This window comes from Mastomys coucha, unplaced genomic scaffold (assembly GCF_008632895.1).
Source record: "Mastomys coucha isolate ucsf_1 unplaced genomic scaffold, UCSF_Mcou_1 pScaffold15, whole genome shotgun sequence".
NCBI classification, from domain to species: Eukaryota; Metazoa; Chordata; class Mammalia; order Rodentia; family Muridae; genus Mastomys; species Mastomys coucha.
This window is the reverse complement of record NW_022196897.1, coordinates 157060270-157073826: the sequence shown is the minus strand read 5'-3', so window position 1 is coordinate 157073826 and position 13557 is coordinate 157060270. Positions and strand designations below refer to the sequence as shown.

The 13557-nt window shown below is 45.3% G+C and overlaps 1 protein-coding gene across 2 annotated transcripts in view; it reads right to left on the bottom strand.

Annotated features, from left to right (window-relative positions):
• Window positions 1-13557, bottom strand: part of Dok5 (docking protein 5) — a 153451-nt gene that overhangs the window by 25823 nt on the left and 114071 nt on the right. For both annotated transcript variants that reach the window (XM_031372879.1, XM_031372880.1), the window contains exon 6: window positions 11678-11813. In XM_031372879.1, coding sequence (XP_031228739.1) covers window positions 11678-11813 — 136 coding nt within the window. The remainder of the gene's footprint in view (window positions 1-11677; window positions 11814-13557) is intronic.

The following is a 13557-nucleotide window of genomic DNA, read 5'->3' as shown; positions in this document are numbered from 1 at the left end:
CATGGTATTGTATAGGAGCACTTTCCATTGGAGTGGATGTTGTACACACACAAAGCATAGGGCTCCAGGCTAGATTTGATGCTCAGTTGCCGCCATCTTGAAAATCCTAATACCTTATTCCCAAGGCCCTTCATTTTTGTTTTGAGCCTATTTAACACATGGCCAACTTTATTCTTCTATTTGCATATGTATATGCATGTTCTCATGTGTGGCCATATAGGTATGTGCATTTGCAAGTGGAAACCCACAGTTGACACCAAGGGGCTTGCTTCCTTGACCACCTTAGAAATTGAGGCAGAGTCTTTCAGAGAACACAGAGCTTGATAATTCTGTAGTCAAGCATCCTCTTTGGATCCTCTTCTCTACATCCTGTGCACTGAGATCACAGGCAGGCCACCATGCCTGGCTGGCTTTCACACGGGTTCTAGCCATCTGAAGTGTAGTCCTCTTCTTCATGTGGGTCTTTACCATTTGGGCCACCTCCTCAGCCTAACCTGCCTCTTTTTAAATATATTTTAAACATTTATTTCTTTTATATGTGTGAATGTTTTGTTTGCATGTATATCTGTACACCACATGTGTCTCTGATACCTGTGGAGGTCCGAAGAGGGCATCAGATCCCTAAAATATAGATGGCTGTTAACCACCATGTGAGTTCTGGGAATTGAACTCAAGTCCTCTGGAAGAGCAAGTGGTCTTAAGCATTGAATCATCTCTCTATTACCACCCGAACCCTTTCCTTAATAGTCAACTCTCAAAAGTATTTGCACTTACAAAACAATTTCTGCAGTCAGCATTTTTATCAGACCCAACAAAGCCTTTAGAAACATATCATACAGTGTTTTCATGAGTTAAAAGCTACAAATGCAGTCCTTGATCAAACTATTGTTTACACACACTCACACACACACACACACACACACACACACACACACACATACACAGACACAAACATATACACATGCACACACATATACACATGCACACACACTCTTCTTGTTTTCTAGCATAAACTCTCAAATGTATTTTGACACTCCTCAGAAAGAACATGCCTGTGCTGGTAAATTAATAATTACCATCTTCAATGCAAACAGATATTAAGAAAAAATATGCAGCCAAAAACTCATGAAGCACACCCATGCATGTGTGTGCACACACACATACACATACATACACACACACATACACACACACACACACATACACACAAACAAACGAATTTTTCTTCCTAAACAAAGGGTTGTAATTTTGAATGAGGGGTCATGCATGTTGCTTATGTGAGCAAAAGATCCAGGTTATGGAAGCAATAATAAAAAACAGGAATAGTGAAAAGCTGAAGACCATTCATCATTTCAATGACACTTAAAGACATTATTAAGTCTCTCAGCTCAGATGGGCCAGTATTCATCAGATGCTCTTATTTTATAAAATGTAGCAATCTGTTTCTTGTGGATTTCACTAGTATAAACACTAGAAACAATTATAATAATAATAAAAAACATTATTAACTCAGCTAAGAGCTGGCAAACCCAGCAAAAGCTGGCTTGAATATGTCAGTTCACACGGCACGGTCTTCAGTCATCTTAACCTGGTCCCTGGTCTGTCACGAGACATCCATCAATGTTTTCTCCATTCTTGTACTGAAGCGAGAAGATAACATTTCACCTTCCAGGATGGCGACAGAGTGGAGCAGAACTTGCATTTCATGCTTGGACAGATTGGTAAATACTTGGCTAGAAACCCATTAAGTGGCCAATTTCCAGTTCTGCAGACGCCCTGAACTGGATCACCCCAGAATGTTGAAACCTTAATATCCGATGACAACCATCATAGCTCTACCTCCAAAGGTCCCATCCACACTATCCTGGCAGTCAGCTGCTGGCCATGGCCCAAAGATATGCAAGACAAAGCCTTTGCCCACAGGAGTGTCCATAAGCTAGAACCTCTTCTGAATGACATCCCTAAAGTGAAGCCTTTGGTGTCTCTAAAGTGATGGATTCTGATTGACTTCTTCAGAGCCTCAGATTTAACTAGTGGGTGCTTGACTCGTGTGCTTTTGCCTTTGGTAAATTCTTACAGGGGAAACACAGGTTGGGGAGGAAGGATTTTTAAATAAGTACATTTGTATTTAAAGCCCAAGAACTATGGTTCAGAGCGGGAGTCAGGTCAGGGGTCCGTTTATAGGCTGCAAGAGAAACTCCAGTATCCTAAGGATAGATTCTACATGTCACATGTTAAAGGGGACAACTAGATGGTGCAGCAGGAAAAGGGGCTTGCCGCAAGACCTGCTGGCCAGAGTCTGTTCCCTGGGATCCGCTCTGTAAGGGGAAAAAAAGCCAACTCCTGGAACTTGACCTCCGCAGGACTGCCATGGCAAGTGCGTTCCCCAAACACGATAAATTAATTAATTTAATTTAGAAAAAAAAGTGAAAGGGGAGAGGAGGGGCTGTACAGAGAGACAGCAGCAAGAGAGTCAATTTACAGCTCTTGAAACCTGAGATATTGATGATCTGGCCCTTTAGAGAGGTTTGCAAAGTAACCTTTATTGTTGGTGTCTCACAATAAATTAAGAACTGCAAGGAGTGGATTGGAGTAATCTTTACTGTGTCCTTACCACAATTGCCATCTCTGAGTTTGGCAGTGACTGAGATTAGAAAAGCTATACTACTACTGGCCATTGTCTAGGTGGTCTACTCAATGCACCCACAGGCCTCTGCTCTCAAGAGAACAAGTTCAAAGTGCAAGGGTTGAGGACACACCCTGGGGCCTGTCCTATCATTCCCATGGTTCCAAGATGGCACCTGCTCACAGAACACTCCTCAAGCACTGAGAGTCAGTTTTGAGTTTACAAAGTTACACTGGCAACAGTGTTTCTTTTGCTAGAGAAGTGTAACCATGAGCTAGACAGGAACACAGGATGGGCACATACAGCTGTGAAACATGGGGACCTCCAATTAAAGCACACCACTGTGTGTGTTTCTTAGGACGTTATAGGAACTGAAAAGGAAGAGCTCCCACAAAGCTGGCTTTGCCTACAAGAGTCACAGCAAATTTAAGTAAGGACCATAAATCTCATCAGCATCTAGCATATCTGAAATAGCAAACTGCTCTCTCTTAAATGTTCAATCTTTTTCAAATTCACTGATTTTTTTTATGTATATGAGTGCACATGTGCATATGTGCACTGTGTGTGCAGTACCCACAGAGGCCAGAAGAGGGCATAGGATCCCCTGGAACTAGAGTTTTAGAAGGTTGTGAGCTACCCTGTGGCTGAGACCTGAGCCAAGGTCTTCTCCAGGAGCAGCCGTGTTCTTAAGTACTCTATAATCCCTTAAATGTTTATTCTTCAACATAAGGTAATTCCATATGTCTACTACTGATTTCTAGGGAATTCATGAACTTGTGTGTCTTGATTTTGATTTTTTTTTTTTTAACTTTAGCTGAGTAAACACACAGAAGGGCCTCAGGAATACTGTGGAAATCGTGGTCACTAAGTTTAAATCACGGCTCCATCACTCCTGAGACGTATGTCCACACTTCAGCCCCCACTCCCACCCCCCAGGCCTAACAGTGGATGATACCGCCCATATCTGTGGCCATGTTGAAGATCAAACATTAATAGATGTCTAATCCTCAGAACCGTTCCTCACACACGGTCCATTCTCAATGCATGTCACATACACTATCCTTCCCACCCACTGTCAAGGCATGAAGCTAACACGCCCACCTCCTAAAACTCAGCTCAGGCATGGCTTGCTCCAGGAAGATGCTCTCGGCCTTTGACGCAGTACCATACACCCCTGACAATTTCCCTCAGTCTTTTGTGAATAACATTTTCAATTGCCTTTCTGTTGATGTGATAAACCTCTAACCTGAAGCAATCTGAGAGAGGAAAAGAGTTATTTGGCTTGTTCTTCCAGGTCATGGCCCAGAATTGAGGGAAATCAAGGCAGAGCCCAGAGAGGAGCACTTCCTGCTGCCTTACGAACCTGATGATGCTTCCACAGCCCGGGATCACCCGCTTTACACAGTTTACAGTCCAGGCTCCTTCTCCAAGATGAATTCTTTGAGGCAGTCTCACCATGTAGCTTAGGCTGGTTTCAAACTCATGAGGCTGAGGCTGACCTCAACTCCTGGCCCTTATTCACCAGCCTCCCCAGTACGGAGTCACACACAGACACACACAGACACACACACACACACACACACACACACACACACCACCACCACCACATCCACATCTAGATGCAGAAGACTTTGTTTTTAAGTTTTCTAATCTGTTCTCCTTAAGACATAGCTATCACACTGCTCTGCAGGTAGTTGGCGGAAATTCTAAACAGTTTCTCGTATAATTAGTATGTCAGGATATAAAAAGATTTTAATTTGGGAAAGGAAATAAAAAAGGTGATAATTGCTTTAGGCAGTGTGTTAAAGTTAACACAGTTAACCAGAATCCGTAAATAACAGAGGTAAATCCAATCTGGGAAGGGAGAGCGAGGCAAGGCAGTAGCATGGCACAGAGCAAGAGAAAGGCACTGTCCCACACAGAACCTACGCCTCAGCATCGACTTCGGTGTCTGAAATGCTGACCACATTGATTACATGAGTTTATAAAGCTGCCTCACCTTCATATATATATATATATATATATATATATATATATATGCATATTGTGTATATCAAATGCTTTTACAATTATACCAAATATAAATTGATTTGATTTCCAGAACTATGAAAGAAATCACTTGAGTTCTATAAATTCATTAAAAAAATTATTCTGGAAATTCCACTTGGCCATAAATCGATCCATTAAACAACAGCCAGAAATAAATCATGAAGAAGCATTTCCAATTTCAGGCTCAAGACTGTGTGTCATCAGGATTCAGCTTATGTGAGAGAAGCCGCCATAGGGACTTAATGCCACCCTCAACTGAGTCCTCTCTGAGGTCCCTAAAAGGCTCTGCTAAGTGGCAGACCATGTCCACCCTGGGACTCATGCCTCGAAGGAAATTCTGGAATGACAGGTCTCCTTCTGGCATGAAGAGTGTCCCACAGGCTGCCACTCCTCATTCCAAAATTAGACCGTAGCAAAGCCACAGTTCTCAGAGGTGACAAAAATAGCGAAGTGCTGCAGGGAGGTCCCCAGTTGTCCCAGGAGCTCCCTGCTGCTTCCCCATCAAGGCAGCTGGCAGCCAAGTCACAAACAATGACGCACTGGATTAAAAAACACGAGGATGGGGAAGAATCAAACAGCCCACAGTATCAGAACGCCTAAAAGCACACTCCAAATTTAACCCCGTTTGTATGTGCACATCTCTAGTCCTGTGAGTGTGCAGCCGTGCATGCGTGCGCATGAGCGTGGAGGTTAGAAGACATTCTCCAACATTTTCTACCATTTTTTTTAAGACTCCGTTCTTTCACCGGCCTGGACCTTGCTAATTATGCGAGGCTGGCTGGCTAACAAGGCTTCAGGCTCCACCTGTCTGCCTCCCCGGCAGCGCCGATTCCAAGCTTGTACTAACACACTGGCTTTGTGGTTTTTTTTTGAAAGTGGTTCTAGAGATGAACCTTGGGTCCTCAAGCTTGCAAATCTAGCGCTTTGCAGACGGGACCCTCTCTCAGACCTCTTCTAATTTATTTATTTTTTATATATGTGAGCAGTTGTTTGGGGGAGGTACCCTGATACCGAGGGAGATTTGGAAACGAGTCGGACCAGACGGAACTTTAGTACTTCAAGGCAGCATAGAGAAGCTCCAGGAGTTGGAACTAGACAAAACTGCCCAGAATCCCTGGCTCCAATAACATGAAGCCTCCAATGCCGCGGGCAAATGATCTGGCTGGTTTGGACATCGCTTTTCTCATGTGTACAGCAGGAGATGCTGGTTTCATTCAAGGTCATTCAAGGTCAAAACCATGAGTGAAGCAATCTTCTCCAGTGTAGGGTCTAAGGAACCTTTGACGCTGTCTATCTAACATCATAATCTGTATGACATCATACAACCTAGTAGGTCCTCAGGAAACATTTATGCGTGAAGAAGTGATTGAGAGGAATGAATGAATGCATTATTAGAGTGCTTAGAGAAAATCCAGGTACCGTCCCTGGCTTGTCTCAGGAGGCTAGATCAATGGCAGTAAGGAAGTCACTAATGAGCAGAGAACCAAGCAGGTCCTCACGGAATGTGTGGGATTACTAGCAGGCAGAATGAGAATCATACAAGGAAGGGAGAATCAAGTCATTTAAGAATAGAGTAGGAGGCAGATGCTAAGGTGGCCCTGCAGTTTCCTGTCCCTGAGGACCATACCCTTGTATGTCAATTTCCCCATGACTATGGCTTGGGATCTGGAATAGAGTATGTCAGGAAAATGGGGTGGTATTTTCACCATTGTTCCCAGTGGGATTGTGACATCAACCTTGCAAGAACACTCTATTGCCAAATTTGATGAGCGAAGTGGCTACATTCTAAAGACCCAGGTGACAAAGAGCTGTCATTGCTTCACTGGTAAGCAACTGAGGCTCCAAATTGCACACCTATAGGGGACGACACCCCCCAGTAACCATGCGATCATGGGAGCCACCCCTTCCCCTCCTCACCTCCAAATGAGATCAATGTCTAACTGACAGCATGCAACACTTTGAGGAGAAACAGAGGCAGAGGGATCCCACGAGGCTAAGCCCAAAGCCCAGACCCACTCAGATGGAGATGGAGCGCGTGTGCCGCCCAGCACTCCCAGTGAACAGGGTGTGTGCTGCTTGGTGGCTCCTGAGAGCTACTCCCTGGCCATGCAGCAGTAGAAACTATTCACTTACTGATCCAGATGAGATAGCACCTGACCACAGTGTGGACAGGAGGTCTCCTGGCTGAGTGTGACAGCCTGGAAAGCAGGGGCCACTACGGAAGACAGAGGGACCCAAGTCTGTCTGCAGAGGGCGGGCTTGACTGGGCCTCTCCAGGGTTTGCCGCATCATGCAGTATGGTCAGTGTGGCCTGACCTTCCCACCGTTCCTTACAATACAGACAGTAGCCTGTAAGCCTACCTTAATAATTGCTCCTACCATCCGACACACAGCCTCATCCTGATGAACTCTGGGATTCAGGGTCACTGAGATGGTTCATCCCAGGCTGTAGTCTCTGACCAGAGTGGTCCCCGCTGGCTCCATTGTGGATGCAGTTGCTGGGGCTTTACAGCAGCAACAGGTGTTCAGAGAGCTTGGGTTTCCTAACAAAGAGGCTTAGGCACCAGGTTTAGAAACCAAAACACTAACCCCAGGACAGGTTCATTCTCCTCTGTTACCCTGAATCACGGAGTATCTTTGCTCCCCTAATCAGGCTCTGATTAAAATACACTAGTGTTTGGCTTCCCACAATCCCCGGCTTAACTGCCACGTCACTCAGATCCCATTTCGATGTTTCATCCAAAACAGGACGCGCCTGCCTGAAAGCCTCGAATCCCTCCTGGAACCCGCGGAACGCGCAGCAAATTAAAGGCAAATGCTATTATTTTCTAGTTAAATTTTCAGAGGGATGATTGAATAAATTACTCATACACCCTGATTAATGTTAGTGGAAATAATGAGGAGGCTGAAAACGGGGGAAATGTGCACACCGTCAGCCCCGTCCGCCTTTCCAGAACCGATTATGCTAATGAGGGATTTCAAATAAGGTGATCTCACCAAAACTTCCTTAGGACCTGACAAGCATCTAATGAGGAAGCAGGTAAGCCAGGAGCACCCGGATTCCCCCCATCAGGCCAGGGCAATGCTCATCCTGCACTGTGTGTTTCCCCTCATTTATCCTTCTGCCACCCACTGATTATCCTTACTGCCACACATAGAAAGTATAAGAACGAAGAGATAGACCGTGAGTCCATATGTGCCAAAAGAAAGTTGTGTTGGAAGGTCATCGGGGGAGGGGGCAGATCAAATCTTTCAAAGCATTCAGTCTTTGGTTCAATGTTTGAACTTTAAGAGTTGACGCTAAGTGCTTGCCGGTGCCAACAGATTGAGCGCTGCACTGACCCGAGGCTTCAAGTCTTCTTTCTTTATTTCATGTGTAACAAGGTTTTCTCCTGCAGGTGTGCCTGTAAACCATTTGCATTCCTGATGCCCACAGAGTCCAGAAGAGGACATTGAATCCCCTGGAACTGGAGTTGTAGATGGTTGTGACCACCCTGCTGGGAACTGAAACCAGGTCCTCTAGAAGAGCAGTTGGCGCTCTTAACTGTCAACCTATTATGTTCAGCCTCTTAAGCATACCTTTAAAAATTGATGGAATAGCTACATAGTAAATATATGTGTATTTACTTTTAAAAAATCACTATATAGTATAGAACTATATAACCATGCAACAGATGCTTGCTATACAAATACATAGATGTCATATAAGACTTTTTCAGAAAGATAGCTGTGGTTTGGAGAGATGGCTCGGCAAGCACTTATTACAGAAAATGAGTGAGAACTTGATTGAATCCCCAGACTGCATGTAAAGCGATGTGCAGGAGCAGCAGCTCTCTCTCACATCAGTGCTCTCACACCAGTGCTCTCACACCAGTGCTCTCACACCAGTGCTCTCACAGGGATGTTGAAGTGGAGACGGAAGACTACCCAGAAACCTCCAGATCACGTATCCTGAAGTATGCATCCACCAACCAGAAAGCCCACCTCGAGCAAGATGGAAATCGAGGACCAACACTCAAGGTTGTTGCTTACTAAACACTAACTATAAATCGTGTGTCCAATACAATTCTGCTTGTTAGACACCGACAGGTTAAAACACCAGAAGTGCCACACTCAAAAGTTGACAACAATGGGTAGGTATCTTGCTGTGTGACAGAAGCAAGAGGACTTGCTGTCTCTGGTGAATGCTTCTTTGTCCAAAGCTCTTCAGTATTGTGTACATTTTGTGTTAAACATGGCTCTTCTCATAGTGCCCTACAGTTGTCTGTGATCTAAACAAGCATCATGGTCTACTCCTCCTCAGTCCTACCAGGCAGACAGACAAACAGACAGACAGACAGACAGGCAGGCAGGCAGGCAGGCAGGCAGACAGACGAATGACGTAAGATGCAGCCGTTGAGATCTGCCTGAGCTGAACTGATGGATCTGCTCAGCAGTGGCCTGTGTCGAGTGTGTTACGAGCTGATCTCCTGTAAATCTAACATTTTCTTGTTTTTCTCACTCGATGAAGCAGAAAACTGGAGCTTAGAAAGATCTAGAACTTCAATGCGCACTCCACGAAGCTGCAACGGTGCCACGCTGGTGTTGGTTGGCTAAGAGGCAGCCATCAGCACAAGTGACAGTGACGGCCTGAGTCTACATTAGCTGTGTCTACTCCAAGGCGGTTAAATTAATGGGGGAGGGAGGAGGACAAGTGGATGGAGAGAGGGGGAGATGGAGAGAGAACTATGACAGCGGTTTGTGTCGACATGAAGGTGAAGGGGTCTCGACTGTGATGTGAAGGCCTGAGACCCATGAGCATTCGTGCTGTCAATGCAAGTCTGGGTGTGAAGAAAAGAAACCAATGCCCCAGCTCAAGACCATCAAGCAAAGAGAGTGAGTTCATTCTACTCTTGAGCTGCCCAGGCCTCCAACCAGTGGAGTGAAGCTCTCTGACACCCTAGAAGGCAAAATTGTTTCCTCAAATTACCAATCAAAATATTAAAATATGGGGCTAGAGAGACGGCTCGATGGTTAAGAGCACTGGCTGCTCTTCCAGAGGACCAGGGTTCAATTCCCAGCACCCATATGGTGGTTCACAGCTATCTGTAATTTCAGCTCCAGGAGATCTGATACATAGATACACAGGCAAAACACCAATGCACATAAAATAGAAATTAAAAAAATATATATTAAAATACCATCTCATCCAGAAACATCCTCATGGCTACACCAGAATGTTGTTTAATCAAATGCCTGGAAAATCATCTCCCAAATGAAGTGTCTCTCTCACCCTCTTAATTCCCATCAGGCCTCACAGCTTGCACCGCCCCAACTGCCTCTGAAACGCACCTATGATTATGCATCGGACTCTCTCGGTCCAGCGGATGCAGCTCTCCCCTGGTTCTCTTCCCCCTTTCAGCTTTTGTAGGGGACAGGAACTCAGTTCCTCCCACCCAGCACCAAGGTTGGGCAGTACACAAGTGTCTATGACTCCAGAGGGTATCTGACACCCTCTCCTGGCATCCATAGGTAACTGCAGTGCTCACATGCATGTATTCACATGGACACACACACACACACACACACACACACACACACGCATCCCACACTCACACAATTAAGAGCTAGGCTTGGTGATGAACACCTTTAATCCCAGCACTCAGAAGGCAAAGGCATGTAGATCTCCCTGAGTTCAAGGCCTGACTGGTCTACACAGTGAGTACTAGAGCCCAGGGCTTTGTCTTAAAAGACCCAACAAGACAAATAAAAATCTTCAGGATTTCTAGAAATCTTTCTTCTCCTTCTTTAAGATACTGAAGAATTGTAATAGTCTCTTCCAGTTAGAGTCCCCAGCAGCATGCAAGGCAAAAAACAAAAGGGGGAGGAGGGTGTGTTCCAAATATACACATGAGGTGTGTGTGTGTGTGTGTGTGTGTGTGTGTGTGTGCTTGTGTGTGTGCTTGTGCCATGGAATCGTCACACAGTAGCAGATGAACAGCTATGTGCACTATCTCAGACTGTCTTTGGCTCAGAGAGCATTTGTAGTTGAACCGCAATCCATCCCCACAGCCGCTCCCTGAATGCTATCACAGACGGATTCAAATCCTTCATCAAAGCCTGGACTGTCCCCCACCCTGCTATCATTTGTACTTTCTAGAACATTCATTGGCCCTGGAAATAATAACCTCCGATAAAGATTTGTGTACACACGCAGAGGCCAGCAAGCCGCAGACTTGAATCTATAGATGTTGACAGACCCTTGTGTCAATGTTAACGTTGATCAACTGTCACCTGTTGCTTAAGCTTACTGAAAAGTCCCCTTCTCCTCAGTCCTAAACACGTTTATTTCGAAGTGTCCTCTAAAACACCTGGTCCAGTGAACCCCCACCCTGACTCTCTTACGGGGAGAATAGCTCAGGATATTATACAATCTTGAGAACAGCTAGGCAGACCATTCCTAACAGACGTCCCTACTGTTTATCCCAGGGTGTAAACATGCCTGAGGTAGGAGCAGAAAGGAAGCCGAGTGATTTCTGCTGGGTGACATCGGCTGCAGTTTGCGGATGCTTTCCTGCCTTGCTCCCAGCCAGGCTGGCTGCCCCAGGCTTCTCTGGGGATGTCCTAAGCCCCTGACACAGGATCTTGCCATCGCTCTGCTGCTTCTCTGTGCTACTTCCTGCTTGGTTTCTCTTTACAAATGCTTGCTACCCGCTTGATAAGCTCACTCGTTGGAAATCAAAAACACAGCTGTCCCTGGGCATCCCCCAGGCCGTACGCAACATGTGCAAGTATCCACGTGCAATAATTAAAGACAAAGCAGACGGATACGTGCATAGATGGTCTACCAGTTGGTCACACTGGGAATTCAAAGGATAGCATTTATCCCACACCCTACGATGTTAAGTAAAGACGTAAACCAACTATGTCATCTGTAGAGTGGGCCGTGTTGATCAGCATGCACATTCCCAGAGCACTCTGTAGTGGTATGTGCTGGACAGAAAGGAGACATTCCGGACATACCATTGAATTTTTCACGCTCTGCAGCAACCGTTCGTGCTGCTCAGCAATGGCCAAAGCAGCAGAGTGGACCTTCTGGTAGATAGCTTCGCCGTCGCGGGTTTGAAAAATAAATAGTCCTTCCCCGGTCTCACACATCCTGTAAAGACAAAACCAAGATATGTCTGGAAACCCAGCTCTCGGAAGGCCGCCACACTGAGATTTTGCTCACTGACTTTTGACACAGGGTCTTGCTATGTAGCCCTTGCTGATCTAGAACTCTATGGAGCCCACCTTGACCTCGAACTTGGAACAGCACTGTATGTTTGCCTCCTGACTGCTGGGATTAAAGGGATGCCAACACACTTGGCACTGAACCGAGAGCTCGAGATCATTTACTCTTAATGTGATTATAGCTCATGTGCACATTTACTAAATAAAATTAACTAGACCAAAACGGTCAATGTCTAATTAATTATTGTAACAGTGGGCAAGGAATCAACACTCCTGGCTTATGTGTACTGATTGGTGGTAGTTTTTTTTTTTTCTTTTTAAATTGAAGTAAGTACTATTTCTCCGTTCTCAGTAATAATGCTATATTTCACCTTTCTACTCCAAAGGGGACCCTGTGCCACTGGTCCCTCCTCCCGTTCCAGGGGCGGTCTGTCAGCAGAAAGTCATCATGTAGGCTGTAAGTTCCATGGGGGAGGGGAGGAGGGTTTCTATCTCTCTTCCCTACTGTTCAAAGTTCCCCTGCAGACAACAGCCTTAAGGAATCTTTCCTTTCCAAAACCCCAGATCAAATTATGGTCCAGCTTCCGGCCAACATGCTGAATCAAATGCAGCCCATCGCTCTTCCTTAAGGAGCACGACTCTGATGAATTAATGTGTGGGACACGTGGGAAATTCTTCCAGGAAAACAATATATATGGGTTTGGTGACTGATGTCAAGCATTGAGAAAATCCACCTCAGACCACAAAAATCCAGAAACAAATCGATAAAGGGACCTGGCCAGGTACCATTAGGTGAGAACAAACCAAATTCTCTCCAATTACATATATTTTAGTGCATATACATATACACACTAAACACATACACATAGGGAAATATATTTAATTACTATGAATATTTTAATTTAAAAATATTTATTTGATATGTATGAGTATTTTGTTTGCTTGTGTGTCTGTGCACCACATGCATGCCTGGTACCCTCGGAGGTCAGAAGAGGGCACTGGATCCCCCAGAACTGGAGTTTCAGAGTGTTATGAGGCACCACGAGGGTGATGAGGATCAACCCTGAGTCCTCTGTAAGAGCAGCTAGGACCCCAAATGGTGAAGACATCACTCCAGCCCCTACTACCCCTCTCTTAAAGAATTTGAATAAAATCACATGCAGCAAGGCTGCAATGGGTCCCAGTGTGGATATATATACTCACCAACAGTAAGGATTTGTATCTCTTTGTCTGCTCTAAAGAATCTGATTCTCGGAAGCCCCCTCTTTCTACCTCAGGACCTCTTGCTGGAGTGTGAGCAGTGCCTTACCTACTGCGCGTACTTACTGTACGTGTAGTACGATGAAGAAGCTAAGGAAGTTTCCAGCTCAAGCTGTTATTGCTTCTGACTCTAGTCCAGTAGGCACAATTAATGCCATAGAACAAGGGAATATATGCCAGTCCGAGCCTTCATAGTTAGCCCAGTGCCACAGCTATAGAGGGCCTAATAATGGCAGATAATGTTTCTGGTAGTAAATGTCATAAATATGGATTTATGAGGAAAAGGGAAAGGGTGCTGACGGAGGGACAAAGAGTTTGGTGTCGATCAGTTAACCTCACGAAGCTAACGTCAGTGAAGCTGACTGCGGGATTCTAATCACTGTGCTGTACCCATCCGATAAAGTACGAAA